The sequence below is a fragment of the Coffea arabica genome, chromosome 2e (genome assembly GCF_036785885.1).
Source record: "Coffea arabica cultivar ET-39 chromosome 2e, Coffea Arabica ET-39 HiFi, whole genome shotgun sequence".
In the NCBI taxonomy this organism is placed as follows: Eukaryota; Viridiplantae; Streptophyta; class Magnoliopsida; order Gentianales; family Rubiaceae; genus Coffea; species Coffea arabica.
The window spans coordinates 19,040,179-19,058,151 of NC_092313.1; the positions used below are offsets into that span (position 1 = coordinate 19,040,179).

General features: G+C 37.8%; 3 protein-coding genes across 5 annotated transcripts; 1 reads left to right on the forward strand and 2 right to left on the reverse strand.

The window, feature by feature from the left end:
- The first annotated feature begins 493 nt into the window (after nt 1-493).
- On the forward strand, nt 494-2,441 carry LOC113731617 (nicotinamidase 1-like). Of its 2 annotated transcripts, none has more exons than XM_072079586.1 (5): nt 494-772; nt 978-1,161; nt 1,330-1,463; nt 1,580-1,765; nt 2,040-2,441. In XM_072079586.1, exons 1-5 carry the CDS (start codon nt 632-634, stop codon nt 2,094-2,096), a joined length of 702 nt encoding a protein of 233 aa, XP_071935687.1. In that variant the 5' UTR covers nt 494-631; the 3' UTR covers nt 2,097-2,441. The 2 variants fall into 2 exon arrangements, with proteins under 2 accessions (XP_071935687.1, XP_027112785.1); XM_027256984.2 differs by having other exon boundaries at nt 498-772; nt 2,090-2,441.
- Nucleotides 2,442-2,854: 413 nt separating this feature from the next.
- LOC140036800 (protein EXECUTER 1, chloroplastic-like) lies at nt 2,855-11,159 on the reverse strand. 2 transcript variants are annotated; one of them, XR_011840358.1, is made up of 12 exons: nt 10,487-11,159; nt 7,814-7,930; nt 7,607-7,672; nt 6,671-6,777; nt 5,937-6,018; nt 4,676-5,374; nt 4,458-4,581; nt 4,160-4,329; nt 3,783-3,857; nt 3,474-3,566; nt 3,201-3,356; nt 2,855-3,026 (listed from the first exon to the last, which is right to left on the reverse strand). XR_011840358.1 is itself a non-coding variant. In XM_072079585.1 (11 exons), the coding sequence occupies exons 1-11, from the start codon at nt 10,943-10,945 to the stop codon at nt 3,264-3,266; spliced, it is 2,085 nt and encodes a 694-aa protein (XP_071935686.1). In that variant the 5' UTR covers nt 10,946-11,159; the 3' UTR covers nt 3,083-3,263. The 2 variants fall into 2 exon arrangements, 1 of the variants encoding a protein (XP_071935686.1); XM_072079585.1 differs by lacking the exon at nt 2,855-3,026 and having other exon boundaries at nt 3,083-3,356.
- Nucleotides 11,160-13,063: 1,904 nt separating this feature from the next.
- Nucleotides 13,064-16,383, reverse strand: LOC113731618 (beta-ureidopropionase). Its single transcript, XM_027256985.2, has 6 exons — nt 16,061-16,383; nt 15,326-15,433; nt 14,483-14,671; nt 14,171-14,398; nt 13,852-14,076; nt 13,064-13,589 (listed from the first exon to the last, which is right to left on the reverse strand). The coding sequence occupies exons 1-6, from the start codon at nt 16,214-16,216 to the stop codon at nt 13,227-13,229; spliced, it is 1,269 nt and encodes a 422-aa protein (XP_027112786.1). The 5' UTR covers nt 16,217-16,383; the 3' UTR covers nt 13,064-13,226.
- Between the last annotated feature and the right edge of the window lie 1,590 nt (nt 16,384-17,973).

Sequence of the window (17,973 nt, forward strand, 5' to 3'; positions counted from 1 at the left end):
ATTTTCAGGTTCTGATCTTGTCTCTTTTGCTCGTCTTTGCGAAACGTGAACAATACAAAAACACATAACTCGAAAAGGAAAATTTTCTTGTGAAGTTTTTCCAGTCCAATCCGGCAAAAGGAGATGCTAGTAGCCTACTATGCTCTTTAGTTTTGCTGTTAAATATGATTCAACCTTGTAATGAAGTGAACTGACCAGTAAAAAAAAAAATCATTAGTCATGAGCTACATTAGTCACTTTGTGACAGGACCAAATGGACAGAATTTTCTTCTGTTGGTTTGCACTTTGAAGGAGTCCTGAAATCTAACATTGACAAGTAAACTTATCTCGGTATATTTTAATCACTTGCCGACTATGTTCCTTCCCCCCAAAGAAAAGCGCAAAAGAAAAATGGTGAAGATGCATCAAACCTGTTCTTCCGTGTCAAATTTTTCATTTTAGCTTTAGCCAACGTTTTGCTCCAAAAGTCAAAAGAGCGCACCCAAAGATACTTGTAGTAGGTATAGAATGCTAAATGATTGGATCCATCTCTCTCTCTCTCTAGTCTATGTATAAGCAAATATACTTAAACCTTTGAAACCCTATCTTCATAAAGCCTAGTCTGAGTTTGTGGGGTATTTTCAGTGTTAAGATGGTACTGCAGACATTAGACATTGTAAAGAATGAAATTCCAATAGAGGAAGAATCAGTAGTTATAAGTGAAGATACTAACGCTGGTTTAGTTCTTGTGGACATCATCAATGGCTTCTGCACTGTCGGAGCTGGCAATCTGGTACCTATTGATCAGTCCTTGTACTCCTTTAGACACTTCTCTTCTTCTGTTTTTTTTTTTTTCCGTTACCAGGATTTTTTTTTTCACAAAAAAAGGAACTTCTCTTCGTTGTTCAGTGATCTGTGTACATATCCAGATTTCGGGGCTCATAGTACTCATTCATAGTTGTACGTATTCCTATCTTGTTTGTGCGTGTTTTGTTCAGGCCCCAAGGGAGGCTAGCCGGCAGATTTCTCAAATGATCGATGAATCAGCAAAGCTAGCTAGAGTCTTCTGTGATAACAAGTGGCCAGTTCTGGCCTTTCTTGACTCGCACCATCCTGACAGGCTCGAGCACCCGTATCCCCCTCACTGCATCAGCGGTACAGATGAGTCCAATTTGGTTCCTGGTATGGTTACTGAATCAAGACTGGTCATGTATAATTTCCCTTTCTGTTTGATACCAATATTCAAAACATTAAATCGAAGCTTAATCTGAGAAATACTACTGAAACAACTTCAATTTCAAACTCGTTGGCCGTGGCCATGATGTCATTTGCATGTATGTTTGTTTGCAGCTTTACGATGGCTAGAGAAAGAACCAAATGTAATAATCAGGCGTAAAGATTGCTACGATGGTTATATAGGCTCATTTCAGGAAGATGGTTCGAATGTGTTCGTCGATTGGGTTAAGAAAAACAACATACAAGTTGTAAGTGTAATATCCCAATTGAAAGTTTGGAAGGATTTCTCATCACCGTTTTGCTACTCAAGACATAACTTATCAAACATGATGAATTTAATCTGACTGATATAATTTGTGCCCAGCTATTGGTTGTAGGGATATGTACAGATATTTGCGTGCTGGATTTTGTTTGCTCGACTTTATCAGCTAAAACCCGAGGTCTTCTTACGCCTTTGGAGGAAGTGGTGGTGTACTCTCGGGGATGCGCCACCTTTGACTTTCCAGCTTCCATGGCCAAAAACGCCAAAGACGTGCTTGCTCATCCTCAGGTATTTTTACAAACGCAGTCTTTTATTCAAAAGCATACTCCATATGACCCTTCTCGGATAACAATTATAGATTCTTGATATTCTCACTCTAAATTATTCCTAAGAATTTCAGCAGATATTGTTGAATTTCTCGTCTCTTTGACACTTATACCTGCCCCACTTATGGTGCTTCCTAAGGATTTTATGCTGACCAATGCGTTCCTTAGCAGCTTTTCTTACTACTCTAGAAAATATCCGTGAACGAACTTACCTCTTCAGCTCCTTACCTCTTCAGCTCCCGGAGCTTCCAAGGAATATAAGCTTGACCATTTTCTTCCATGGCAGGAGCTGATGCACCACGTTGGCCTTTACATGGCCAAGGGAAGGGGAGCCAAGATAGCAAGAGAAGTGTCAATTGGTGCAGTCAAGAATGCGTGACTCACTACCGGCAACCCTTGTACTGCCTACCAAGGCGCCGCTACTCTTAATTGCTTTTGTTTGGCTATCATTTATACCACCCTTGTGCTACGCTCCTCGAAAAGCGTGTACGCTCAGAGACAGCGTGTGTTGCACCATTTAAGCTTCTTGTCGGCTATGAATGAGAACCATTTTCTTGTTGGATATTAACAAGACATGCATGCTAATAACCAGCTCTTGTACCCTCGGAAAGTTCCAGAGTATGGTCTGATTTGAGCCATTTATGACTCGTTTTTCTGGGTTGGACGTACGAATAATGGCTTAGAATAAATCCTCCACCGTAAAAAGCCTATTTCCACAAGGCCCTAGATCTGCAATCATCTCATACTGGAAATCTCTCGAACCACACGAGATCGTGTTTTGCATTACAGAACCCAAGACCAAATGAACAAAAAGGTGAGAATGTCAAGTTAGTTTAACCTGAAAGATGGTAGATTGCAACAGCATACATTTTTTTAGCACTTGAATGTCATAAAGATGAGGGATAAACATTAAAATTGCACATTCCTATTTACTAAAACTCCAGCCAAATTCCATTTTCAAATAGATATTCACATCCTATGTACATTTCCGGCATGGAAGCTAACCGAAAACCAGAGCGGCAACGCCCTAAGAAATTGCCGCACCAGAAAATTTGGGGACTCCTCGAACCTCTAGTTAAAAGTTCGGTAGTTAGTTTCATGATATTTCTCTGTCTCATAAGCGTCAGATGTATTCATCCAAGTCTTGCCAATTAGTTGAAACCATCCAGCTTTCTTTCTGCAGTGATACTCGAAGGACTTCATAACAGTAAAGATCATCTAAACTGCAAAACAAATATATATATATATATATATACACACACACACACACACAGAGATATATTAAAAGTCTTCTTTGCATCATCTGTCAGTGGAACCCATTGGCTATCAAGTGCATATGTGGAAGTTACAAAAAAAAAAAAAAAAAACTCCTGTGATGCTCAGTTGAATGAACCTACCCATCAGACTAGTAATAAGACTGCAAAAGCATGAACAGCGTCAAATCTATGTACAAGCAGACTTCACCGGTGCAGCCTCAGCCGATTGAAAAACACCAAAAAATGGAATTCAGGGGCCCAATACACGAACCCAACCACAGGCCCCCCTTTAATGTACTGCAAGGATTTGTTAAAGGAACATTTCATGAGTCCAACAGCTGAGGAAAGATACATTTTATGGAAAGATGGAAAATAAAGCAAATGCAACTGCAGAAGTTGATAAGCAACGGGAACCTTTCCATCCAAAATGACAAGTTCACCATCAACCCATCGAGGGTTGCGAAACCCAGGCTCAGCCAGCCTGCCTTGTCCCCTATAACGAGCAACCTACATCAACAGTACAGGTACGAATAACATAATACATGTACAATTAGAGTTTTTTTTTTAAATATTCTTTTGGGGTTAAGATGCAATAGAAAATAAGAATCGATGCACCATATAATCTGGTTACTAGTGTATAAGTATTGTACAATTGATGGAAAAGAAAAATCAAGTAAAAGAAGAAAGATAGTAAACAAATTGATTTTCTAAAAAGCAACATACCACCCCAAATTCTTCTGGAATTATCCCTTTGTGAGGGAGCTGATATCTGTTTCCAACTTTGGCACGGAAGGCTATCTGCAACGAGTATATGATAAACAGAAAAATTAGGATGCCACAATTTTTTTCAACTAAATAAAACACAAGCCTAGCATGTTGAATAAGTAATGAAAATCCACAAGCAAGTTAAGCAGCAAATGAGTTTTACATCACAGGGCATCCTTGGCTGATTAGAGCTCTTCCACATGGGGGTGAGCAGGATAGCCCAAAGCCCTCATCACCAAATAGACACACACAGTACACACACACATACACACAGAGCTCAAAACCTGAGCCAAACAATGTCAGACAGATAACTGGTATCAACAATAGAAAATTACCTGGCCAGCTGGCACATAAGGATCCCCCGTCAGTTTTACTGCCTCGACATATTCATAGAACCCAACATTGGGAGGCTCCTCCTTTCGGCCATCTTCTTTCCACTGACCAAATTTGCGCCTCAAATGGATAACCTCCGAAGTATAGAGCCCATGGGCACCTATATATAGTCCTGAGAAATGTACAACATGCTTTCTGAACTTGTCCAGAATGTGGCTAAAATGATGCGCTGAGAAGAGCAGAGCAACAAATAATGGAAAATTAGTATTTTAAACAGCAACACTATCCAGACTAAGTTACCATTCAATGGATCCTGATTTCCAGGGATATCAATGCGACTAAATGTTGTTGATCCAGACAGTGGTTGATGATTTCGAGCCTGATTAAGTGTGAGATTTATCAATTCACCAACATCCTTTAGCACCTGCTCATTGAGACAATCCTTAACTGCTCAGTTTGTCATTCAGAAAGCTTCAAAGATTCACAAGCAATAGATGGATAACAGTTTGTAGCCTAACCTTCATAGGTATCCGCCCCTTGCCAATGAACTTTGCAAGATCAAGCATCACATGGTCCACGCTGCGCAGACCTTGAAGCTTAGCCTTTTTGTTAGGTGAAGTATTTCCGTCACCACCAGCTATGCGTTTGTTGTCATCTTCCTCCTCTACAGTAAAGGTAAATGACAAGCGGCCCCGTTTCTCTAGCCTTGCTGGGACCCGAAGCAGGTCCTTTGGTTGGGAACCAGGGGAAAATTTTGACACCAAGCTTCCAACAACTACCTTAACTGCAATTTGACTCTGCTCTTCGCCATAAGGAATTCCATTATCAGCATTCAATACAATATTGTCCTCATCATCATTTTCATCTTTAACTTCATCATCAGCATCAGTACTTTCTAGCTCAATGTCCTGTTCTTCATCTTCTTCCTCAATTATTTGTTCAACGACCTTAGATATAAGATCCCTGTCAACCTTCCCTGGTGCAGTTACTTTCAGAACTTTGACCTTCACACCAGGGATCAGGTCTCGCAGGGTATTCTCAAGACTAGAGTCATCATCCCTCTCATCACTATCCGTTGAATCCTCAGCATTTTCTTCCAACAGGCCACTTCTGTCCTCAGTTGAACCGAGAGAATCAAAGTTACTGGTACCAGTTGATGTTTTGAAAGGAGGAATAGGAAAATCCAACGGAGCTTTCCTCCGTTTCAAGTAAACAGCCTGACATGCAAATTAAATTCCCAAAATTACATGTGAAAGAAACAAGATATCTCACTATCAAATTTAAATATTACAGAAGACCCAAATCTATCTACATGCTTCAGGAACATGTTTATTGAACTGAACAATGGCTAAGAAGCTGAATATCAAGTGAAGAGAAGGGAAAAAGGTATGGCATCCTCTTCGACTGCATGCATGTTTCTCAAACAGACACAAGAAAACTAAACTACTGTTCTCCAGCCTTTGATGAAGCATTAATATCAAATGCTACCAAACTTGCCCTAGTTATCCACTTAGTGGAGTAGATTTAGGCATAGAATGCATAGTTGCCGGTTTCCTATTATTCAGTGGAAAAAGATCACATCATCTGTCAGAACCACACCCCAAGCAAATAACATTCAGGTTTAAAACAACCACAATACTCGATGAGTATCATTGTGTAAACAATAAGCTAACATGGAAGTAAAACAAAATTTTATCTTCCTCCCTGCATGTGTCATGCATGCTGATAACTCCATGAACACATTTCATTCACCAAATTTTAGCTGGTAAAGAAAGGTACCTGCTGTTTGTATTCACCCTTCTTATTCATGGTAAAGAAAATCTCAAATAATGGGGCGCCATCCTTGGCTGTAGCAAGCTGCCTGACAGTAGAAAACATGATCCCATCAACATTCTCATACTCAATGAGTGAAATAAGCTAAAGCAAGCTTAATAGAAGAGTGGTTAATAGGACAGTGATCAACAGAACCAACGATCCAAGAAAGGGATTAAACAGAAAACTATATCACCATTAGATTGCTTCCTGCAGCTCAAAGGCTGGAGAAAGAGTGCATATTGACTGCTTACTAAGATCAGAGTAGATAACAATGAAAAAATGTGCCTTAAAGAGGAATGGTCAGACAGAGATCCTGCATCAACCACTTTTAACATCCTTAGAATTGCCAGCATCAATCAGACAATGGACTCTATGCTCTACCAAAAAAGTCCATTATATGGATGTGAACTACTTTGGACATCCCTCTGGAAAAAAGGATTCTACTGGTTTAACTTAGCCAAATACCAGGCTGCTCTCAATACATTTTAGACAATTAGATTAGTTTTGGGTTACTATTATTTCCATTTTTTTTGGGGGTTTGGGGTTTTTTTGGGGGGAGGGTGGAGCAGGTTTTTACTTGTACATTATTGACTACTCCATTAGCATCTTCCACATAAAATAGCCAATCAAACAGAGATCTAAACTAATAAGAATGTCTAGGCATAAAATTGCAAACTTCAACTCTAAAGGTGGTTTACCGTGGACTATAACTTCTAGCAACATATCGCCCATGCTCTGCACTTATGTGAATAATACAACCATAAGGATCATGAGTATCTTCTGAAATACCAGCCCACCACCCCACCTGAAATAGCAGGTCCAGTCAAACCACATTACAAAGGACAGAAAGCAATACACATGCAGGACAAATATAGCATGAGCTATTAACAAGAAGCAACATCGCTAAGAACTCACATTTGCTAGGGTTATCGGTCATGTAAGAAACAGCCTGAAACACATATATTCATGAGTGAATTCAACTCCATATGAGACACCATTGTTCATACCCGAGAGATTGTTATCAATGTGACAAAAAGGACACTTGGCTGATGATGTTCTCCTAATAACCTATTTTCAGATTTTTCGTTTCTTTCTTCATGGTATTTTCCTTACCTAGAAACTTCCAATATTAGGTCTGCAGCAACTCAGGACAAGACCAGACTTGGTTCCGGATCTGGATGTTTCAAGTGATTGGCTCTTAATACAGGCCCATCTACTTGCCAAGATCCACACCCTCTTTTCTAAAATTGGCATGAATATGCTGCTCGCTGACGTAAATCTCAAGGTGGATAAAGACCTTTTTATAAAATCAGCTTTCCATATATTTCTGTATGAAAGAGAGTATATTTACCCGTGTACAAGTGTATGCACAAACATAGGACAATTGTCCAACATACATGACATGTGCGAGCAAGGTTCAGTTAGGTCCATGATGGGTCCACCATATTCACTGCTTAGGTGAATTGGTCAACATCTTGATATGTAAGCTGCAGAACTGGTTTGGGAATAGGCAAAATGCAGCATAGACTAACCCATTGAAAAACCTTTTAAATAGGATTGTAGATTGCATATAATATGGACAACAGACTCAACAAATTACAGTTCTAATACTCCCAAGTGCTACTCTAACTTACCAATCCAGCACCAGCATAATCACGTAGAAGAGCTGCATCTCCATAGCGCTCTTCCTGCACAGCTCTCTGCATCATGCTCCACAAATCAAAGAGAGATAGTGATAACTTATTGTCGTGAAGGCAAAAATTGAAAAACGAGACATAGATGAACCAACATACAAAATAAATGACACTTGGACAAAAAGCAACAGCAAAAAAAATTCCTACATTCAGGTGTGACATCGCTTTGGCAATTGTATCACTTGTAGCTGCAGCTGCAATTGCCACCTTAAGCCTGGCAGCATCCTCGTAATCCTCTCTATTGATAGCACTAGCTAGCTGAGACTGTGCAGATTAATTGGTGTCATCATTAGCAAGCATACCATGGTTAACCAAAATAGCCTTCAAAATTGCCACATAGACAGATAAAATGACTGACACAGCATAAATGATTGCAGAAATAATCAGCATGATGTTTAAATGCTGAAAGTCTCTGCTCTAATTGGGAAAATTTTACCAACTAAGTTATAATCCATCTTAAAATTACCATAAAAACATCCTTCGGAATCCCACAGCCATTTCAAGGACGACAAAGACAACATCTTCACTCAAATACAAGAGTGTATGGAAAAGTTTAGAAAAAGGAAAAACTTAAATCCCAGAAAAGTGTTGATTATATGGCAAAGTTCAAATGTTAGATCAAATATAGAATGTAAAAATTTATTTTGCTGCTTTAAGTATTCTCTAACCCCCAAGCCTTGAAGTTTTGGGGGATGAGATGACCTGTTAAAATTTACTTGACACCTAAAAGGATTATAATCAAGGTTAAATCAAAGACAACCCCCTCTGATGTTACTAAATGTTTGATGGTGTTGCAGTCTAGCTATGGCTGATTGCAGCTAACAGTTGCGTACTTCTAGCTCCAGGTTCTCAAAAATCAGGGGCCACACATGTCACAACCCAGTAGAGTAGTTAGGGATGTCCCATCCCAACATTATTTCCCACAGTAAGAAAAATAAAGTGTATTGAGGTATCATGGGCTTTGGAAATGCAGAAATGAGCTGTTGAGTAGATGACATGGTCTGTGGCTTTTATTAGTAAAACAATAATAGCAGCCCATTCCTTCAACAAAACCTTAGTCACGAAATTCTATTTTAAAGCTACACTCCCAGACAAATCAAGCAGCATAACATCAATGAAAGGGCCCCCAGTCAGCCAACATTATCTGCTGTCCCAACATTATTTCCCTTTGAAAGAAAAAGAAAGTGTATTTAGGCTTCAAGGACTTTTGAAATGCTGAAATGAGCTGCTGCTTAAATGACTTGGTTTGTGGCTTTTATTGGTCTACATGTACAAGATTATACGTAGTAACACAATGATAACAGCCCATGCATTTGGCAAAGTCTTGGTCACAAATATTGTACTTTTAAAGCTCCATTCCTGGACAAGTCAAGTGAATACCGTCAATCAAATCCCCCCCCCCCCCCAAAAAAAAAAAAAAAAAAATCAGCTAACCTCACAAGAACAAGTCATTGCTTGTAAGCTTATAACATTAGTACAATGACTAAGAAAGCATTCCCCACTGACACTGAAAGCGTAAAAGCAGCTTAAAATGATGAATCCTAATCAATCATGGATAATCAACATACAGCCTAGAAAACCATGAAGCCTCCCAAAGTTGGATATGTTAAGATTTCATGATCCTGCCAATCAAGAGCAGTAAGCAGATGAAGAAAATCAGTGCTCCCCAAGGACGAAAACTTAAGGTTATAAAGATCTTCCGGAAAGAACCCTTGTAAGTCTGAAATGCAAGCTTCTCATTTAAAGTAGGATAATAGTGAAAAAGCATGAACGAGTAAGAGCATACATTTCAAGAGTATTCAGGTATAAGCATTTACAATTTGAATTAAATAATGGTAATCCAATCACCTACGTGCTAACAACCAAGACAATTTACTTCAATCAGTATTTATTCTTCTACTTTTCCACCTCAAATTTGTTTCGAATTCATAGTAATCCTCAGGGAGAAATTTTATTCTATTCTGTTGCACCCAAAAAGGATGCAAATAATCAAGATTTGAAAGAAGTCAGCCCGATGAACTAGGGACCTAACCTCAGGCTGCTCACCCAAGTCTTACTAATTTCTACTTTCAGATATTGGTAATAAAGAATCTCCCACACTTTACTATGCTAGCCACCACAAGGGTTCCATACCTACTAATATCTATAAGCCAGTGCTTTTAATGTTAAAATGTTTACAGAATCTATTGATCAAGCTACTATGGAGCTCCTTTAATGACAAGAAAATTCCACCAACAAAAGAAGATATCATCAACTATATTATTATTTGCTTAATATAAGCTTGACCCCAAAATTTTGTTTAATAAAAAGAAAACCATCAGTTATATTCCCCGCCCATACCGCATCTGCCTCTACAGCCAACCAGGCAATACAAAAAGCTAAATCAGTCAGCTAGTAAGCGATGCTTAAATCCAGTTCCTTTTCACACTCCACCATGGAAACTCACATTATCCCATTATGAACTGATCTTTTCCTTGTAATCACCCAAACACATCTGCATGCCACTCCTTTTACCGTATATCACATGCAGCCTCTAACTTGTCATACAAGTTGCAGCTCAACGTCCACTTATTTTACTGGTATTCCCACTTTGCCAACTACTCGGCGTAGGCTTCATATCCCACTCCCAGTGTCTTCTTTTTCCCATTCAGTCATGCCCTTCCTTTTTTGGATGAACTACAAGTCCAATACCTTATAGATATTTTACCTCTATTTAACCCGTTTCTAACTAGCAAATAGCACCATACAAACAAAATCGAACACGTACTGCAAATATCAACTATTTCGACCCAAAAAAAGGGTAAAATTTCACAGACGAACCTTGAGAACGGAAACAATCCGCTCTTGCTCATCAACATCACTGAAATGCTTTCTCCACCGCTCCCAATCCCAGTCTTCAAGCTCGACTCCACCATAATCTATACCTCCTTTCACCCCACTACCAACTCTCACATCCTGATTCCAGAATGAATTCACATAATCATCGAACCTCTTCATCGTTTTCCGAAACACGTCCTGAATCGCCGAGTCCCATCCCCGAACCAACGAGTCATCACCCTCGGACGGATTATCCGGAATGCCACTTTTGTTGCAGCGGCAGAGCACAGAATCAGAACGTGAAACCCTAGAGAGAGAATGATGGTGCGAGTTAAAGTTGGAGGAGGCGCGCTTTAGTCGAGATGACGACGAGAATACAGAGTTTGAGAAATTGAGCTTGTGCGGGTTCGGATCGGTTCTAGTCGACGGGGAAGGAAAAGTTGGCGGTGCTATCGACGCCATGTAAAATAATAATAACTAGAATCAGATAGCAAAGGTGAGGATGATAAGAACGACGTCGTTAGGTACAGAAGCTACTACAGCAATCGTACAAGCTTGTTGATGCTAGACGAGAGAAAAGGGGAAAAGAGGCTATCTGAAGACTGAAGGAGGAGAGGATTAAGCTGAACAGTGCACAGGAAGTAAAAGTGGATAAGGAATTTGTTTTCTTCGTCGTACGCACACGCGTGTATACAAAATATTGTTCAAATCATTTCTCACATCAAATAATTTAAATTATTTTGTCCCTTCACTTTTAAAATATTAATTTCACATTTCTCATTAATTAAAATCTACAAAATATGGTCCCAATTTAAGTTTTGATTATTTTTTAACCATGAATTCATGTAGGACTCATAGTGATCATTTTTTAGAAGCAAAAAGATTCGATACCATTTGCCGTTAAACTAATGATTCAGTGCATATTCAATTATTGTTCTAAAATAGTGAAATTTAACTCAAGCCCTAAAATGGTATGACTTGACTTAATCCATATTCATTTTTTCCTATAAACAAGTGAGATCTGACCTTTTTATACCTACAAAACAATTATATATGAGTCACGTGGCGATTTCAAATTTAAAGGTGATTCGAAATCTAGATTGTGACCAAAATTTGTCAATTTAAATTTAGAAGAGATATAAAATTAATATTTTAAAACTGAATGATGAATATAAAAAAATGAAAGATGAAAAAAATTCATTTGATGAAAGGTAAACGATTCTCTCTCTCTATATATATACAGACACGCTCTCTCTCGCAAGTGTTATTTCTTTTTTTTTATTTTTTTGGGATGGGTTTCCTTCCATCATTTGCTCATCTATTTCATTGTATTTTTTTTTTTTCAATTGAGGGGCCTAAATGTTCATGGTGGATGTTTCTGATTTGTCCAACATTGACTCGACCGCCGAATTGATTTTGTGGTCGAGCAAAATAGCATATTCCCAATCCAACGACCCCAAAATAGGTTCTGGCTATTATAATCCTTCTTATGCTGCTTGTCTACAAACAATTATATGAGGAAAAAAAATTATCTTCACTTCATTCGTCGGTTTTGTTCAGCAATTCTTTGTCATTTTCTATTTTTTGCCAACAATTACTTATCACTATATTTGCACATTTTTCATAAATAAAATGAATAACATGGGCAAACACAGATACTAGGTTATCAAATTCGAAGGGCTACCATCAAACATCCACGAGATTACTAATCAGAAGAGCCTAGGCTTATGTTTCCATACATTTTCTTACAAAAGTAAGCATGTTTTTGCAAATAAATCTAATCCCCACAGTAACTTCAAAAGCCTAGGCTTACAGAAGAGCCTAGGCTTATGATCAACAAAATTATGACTTGCTGACTGGAGTTTAAGATGTAACCGTTTGCAAAGACACCCGTCACTACCGCTCTATCTAGTTACACCTATGGTTCAAAGACTCGGCTGAGATCGTGACGACTCGGCGGCGGCGTCACCAGAACGGAACTTTTCGTTTTGATATCGGGACGAAATGAGTCCGAAATAATGAATCATCGAAAACTCGACCGAATTAACGAGAATTTGATCAAAACGTCTCCCAGACGGATAGAAACGGCCGAATCACCTCGAATTAGGATCCGGGGCTGGAATGGTTGTCAGAGCAACCGTTCTGGAAGGTGTAACACCATTTGCACACGGTGTAACATCATCTGTATAAAATGTAACAATAGAACAACAGTGAGTAATACTAGAATAACATTTTTGTGGATCCCACACGGCGTGAAAATTGAGTTACAAGAAGTGATTTGAGCCACACAAATTTTTTTGACCTAATCATGGCCGTGAACCTTGACAACCGTTCCAGCCCCTCCTCCCTCGAATCAATTCAAATTTTTATTATTTTTACTAAATTTTTATTATTTTTATTTATCATACTTTTTTACAATTTTTAAAATATTGAATATTTCAAAAATTTGTATCTCGCCGAAACCGTGACCAATATATGTGCCCGCTTTATAATGAAATGAAAACTCGGAGATTGGGTTCAACAACTTGAAACTCAGTACTCGACGATGAAATAAATAATTTAATGCCATGAACATGATCAGACACCAAGTTCCCGCATCTTGATGATATAATAAATGCACGATAGTTGGCAAAGACGAAGTGTTTGTTTACAGGGTGTAGGAATTTAGTTCAAAGCATACAACTAAAAGAAGGAAACAGTTCCCTCTCGCTGCACTTAAATTAAGATGCAATGTCACAATGTATTATGTGCTCCTACGCAGCAAGGGATCAGAAATGACTTGGGGCTCAAAATCTGGCTTCACATAACGAGCAAGTAAATAAGAATACATTTCATATCGAGCAGTCATACGGAATCCCCACTTGTCCTTCAGTTGTCTACACAAGTTCAGATCCAAGTCTGATACCATCAACCCATCCTTGTAGCGTGATAAAGAAGGCGTGCACGAAGCATCTGGAGCGGAAAAATGACTGGAACCATAAAAATGCCCGAAATCTGCATGCTGTGGCTTTCCATCTCCTGATGTGAACGGATTGGGGAAGACCTCAGTTCCAACACGATTAATTGAACCCACAAAGTAACTATTTGCTATTGCTGCATTACGAGCCTGCAAAACAATGGCATCAACACGAGTTATAGAAGGCCATAATAAAATTCTTGCCAATCAGCCAACTAAGAACCATGAGGAACAAAATTTCTCCAGGTACTACTTGCACAGATACCGGAAATCCGATCCTCAATTGTGTCAGATGTCTTGAACACTAGTCAATGTTGGTAAGAACTTTCCATTTTGCAGGATAACTGAAAACAGAGAAATTATTCTGCAGGAGAAAACAATTCACATTTTAGAATTTCAAAAACATTGGTACCTCAATAGGCCACATAGGTTCACTGAGTTCACCCACAGTAGCAGATGGATTGAAGACAATCTCTGCCCCATTTAAGCCAAAAGCTAACCAATTAAGTGGATGGTGCCTTCCATAACAAATATTAACAGCAATCTTTCCATAAGCTGTCTCAAAAACAGGATGTCCAGTGTTTCCTTCCATGTAATATGTACTCTCGTTGAAGTCCCCTACTCTAGGTATATGATTCTGCAAATACAGTTAAAAGGCATTTCAGAATCGAGCACATGTAACAAGACTAAGAGACTAAGAAGAAGAAATGCTAGTTGATTCCAACACTTACCTTCCGATGCTTCCCAATTATGTTACCATGATTTCCAATTATCACAGCAGTGTTCCAAAGGGTCTCCCCATGTTTTATATCCCTCTCAAGAATTGGATTTATTATGACCATGTTATATTTACGCGCAAATTCCTGAAGAAATTCTGTTGATTCCCCATCAATTGGCTCAGCAAATTCACACCATCTCTTCTCACGAGTACAAAAGGCAAAGGGCATCATCCATGCCTCCTAAAGAAGTCATGCTTGTTGGTTATACTTGAAACGCCGAAGGTTGTAGACAAGAAACTGCTAATCTAGAATAACTAGACTCACTTGCAAACATATTATGTTAACCCCTGAAGCACCTGCAGCCTCAATGATGGGTGTCAATTTCTGAAAAATAGCCCTCTTCTGGTCTGAGAAGGGTGCAGTTGTCGGTAGAGCAATACCATTTTGAACAAGACCAACCCTTACTAATCGAGGTCCTCTGAGTGACTCCTTGTCAGCACGAAAAGAATATGCCTGCATCAAGCAATAGAAAGTTTAAGCTTTGTACGTTTCTGCAGTCGCAAGCTGACGAATCATTTCATGCATCATGGAAAAAAGAAAAATTTTATCCTTAGCCAAGCAATTCGCCATGAGAGTTATGAAAATCAATCTGACTACACAAAGTGGAGAATTGAGAAAGTGAATTTTCAGTTTCATTTATTTCCAACATACCCTTGGGGAAGAATTTGTGCACATACTATGTGTCCTGGGTCATATTTGCTGCACTTCTTTTTGCAGCTTTATTAAAAAGTAAGTATTAAAATCAGTTCAACATCACAACAACAAGAAGTTCAAAACATCATCAGATAAACATCTAAGGAGAAAAAGCAAAAATGTGTTACTTCTCAGATCCAATCCCCAAAAAGGTTGAGCTTTCACAAAATCTATGGCTGAGTTAGCATAACGAGTAGTCTCTCTCGTATGAGCATCCTGGATTACAATCTCAACTCGAATAAGAATCCCAGAGGGGAAAAATACAGATGTCTCCTACATTACCCCTAATATGGATGAAAAACCCCACTTTTGAGAAGCTAAAGCAACACTCAAAAAACACAAAACAGTAAAGAAACTTAAGGGTAGCAAGTATAAATCTAGATAAAATCAACATCAGACCCTATAAACGATTACCTGGAGATCAAAATCATGTTTTGAAGAAAGAGCTCTTGCAGGCTCCGGGAGAGCAATGGTTTCAAGTGATTTTCCACAATTCAGACCGAGAAGCAGACGACTCACCTCCTATAACATACAGATATGAGATCAACATAGCATCCCATCATATAAAGTAGAAAAAAGATAGAATAAAACAGTAGGCTGCAAATCTGATGTGATGCGTGTATTACATCTCTAAGACCGAGCCTTTACAAAGTTCTATACACAGATTATTGCTGATATGATTACTGATATGAAAAAACATTAGCTATTAGAATGTGACAATTGGAAAGACCCATTTAGCAAGCTTAGTGAAGAAGATCCTATCCACCAAAGGTCAGCGTTGGATACTAAAATTGCGAAAAAAAAAGAACCTATAACACAAACCTATTCGATTAAAAAGCGCCACATGATTAAAAAAATTATAAACTACATCCAGACCTATTCGATCAAAAACACCATCTGATTAAAAATCTAAACTATATCCAGACTACTCTTTCAGCTTGGTCAAATCATTTCGAACAGAATCCAGCGGGCTTTAATAGAAAAGATTATAATCAGCAACTTAGTAAACAGATTAATAAGTATCCAATCTCAATAAACGGGGGTTAAAATTTGCTAAAGAAAAAGAAAATGGCGGTGAAATTGAAATTGTGCTGACTTGAGTAGGGCAAACGGGGAGACGAAGTTGATGCAAGCAAAACTGGTGGTTACCTGGAAAAGCGGAGGGCTAAGGGACTCCTGGAGGAGGTGATGGAGGGAATCGAACCCACATATGGAACCGTCCTTGGAGCTGCTCTCCGTCGTTTCTGTCTCGGATTTACCATTTTCTGATGATGATACAACTGCTTTTTCTCCGATAATCTCCATTTTTTGTAAGGTTGACTGATGATGAGATTCGAGAATATTTGTGTTTTATGTATAAACTGGAATAGGATTATAGGACCGAGGAGTGCGAGGTGAGCTAAGTAAACAGGAACAGAAGGGTAGAATGTAACGAAACTAATCATCATTATCATTACCTTTTTTTTTTTTAAGTGTAAATGGATCTCTTACGTGCCCCTTCTCGCTTCTCTCACCCAACCCATTCCTCCCTCTCCAATATCATCGCTTCATTGGTCAATGGTCAATAAACAAAATAAAGGATACAAAGGACAATTTAAGAATTTAATAAACGTCTCATATTAATTATGTTTACAAAATTATTATTAGCACATTTTGTGTCATAATTCTATCTCCTTTGTCTGCCAGATAATTTCATATGAAAAATATGAAATTATGAAAAGTGTATAAATTTTTAAAAAGCAAATTTTGTTCAAATAATGAAAGTTAGATGATATATATTCCTCTATCGTATAAGTTTCTCTTCAAAAAAAAAAACATTAAAATAAATTGCTTTTGTTATTGACTTAAAAAAATAAACTAGTTTAGTAGCAAATCATAAGATATGGAAAAGAAAAATGGCTTACCCAAATAATATGTCAAATTACGTTCATGAATAGCTCCATGTAATTTCTAATTCTTGGATTATTAAGACCTCAAGTTTTGTTGCTACGAATATAAAATGACTAATTAGATATGAAGAGATATTCTGAGATACTTTCTCGTTGGATCCTTTCCAAGATTAACCACGAGATCATAATGCATATAATCTATAATTAACATATTATAATTTAACAAATTCATACTTTATATAATTATATAAGAATAGATAAAACTTAGAAATATATTATATATAACTACATATTTAATTATAAACTTGGAATGAACCCAATATCGACCAAACTCCTAAAGTATTTGCAAGTCGACTATAAGTAAACTCGGACCCTTCTTTGTTCAAAAGTTGATTTTTTACGAGTTTAGTTTAATTTTTTATTTTTCAACTCACAAGGTCGATTGACAATCTTAACCACACTACCTTGTATGCTTTTAAATACGGAGGAGGTGGCTTGAATCCCTATAAAAGGGAAGAAGGGCCAGCTCGGCTGAGGTCTGGTACGGTATCGATTGGATTTTCTACTTGTTATATTACTAGATATATAATTACATTATATTATTTAGAGTAAACAATTATGTACATAAATAAAATATTTAATATATATTTACTATAACATTATAAAATATTTATATATACAAAATTTAAATATATACAATGACTACACAAAATAGCACAAAATATAATTGTACCGAGTCATTATCCAAATTAAGGTCCCTACCTTTTTTCTTTTCTATTTTATTTATTCATTGCTAAGAATGTTCGAGGGGAAAGCTTTGCCTCTTAATAAAGTTAAAAGGCATTTCAAAGAACAATAAGAACTATGGCTCTACAGTATATGTATGTAACTATGTAGACAAACAATTCTTTTTTTTCCCCACAAACGTTAACAGATATATATATATATGAAACCATTTGATAATACAATATTTAATTACAAAAAGGGCTACTACCCTCATTCCTTTCTCACTAAGTCCATCAGCCAAATTGGGAAGTCTTGTTCCCATTCAAGATCATACACTAGCTTGACAGCAAATTGAGTTTGAGCATGGCTGATTTCATTTTTTGATCTAGGCATAAACACAAACCTACAACTTTCAAAATGTGTTCTAAGTTCCTACACATCTTCCAG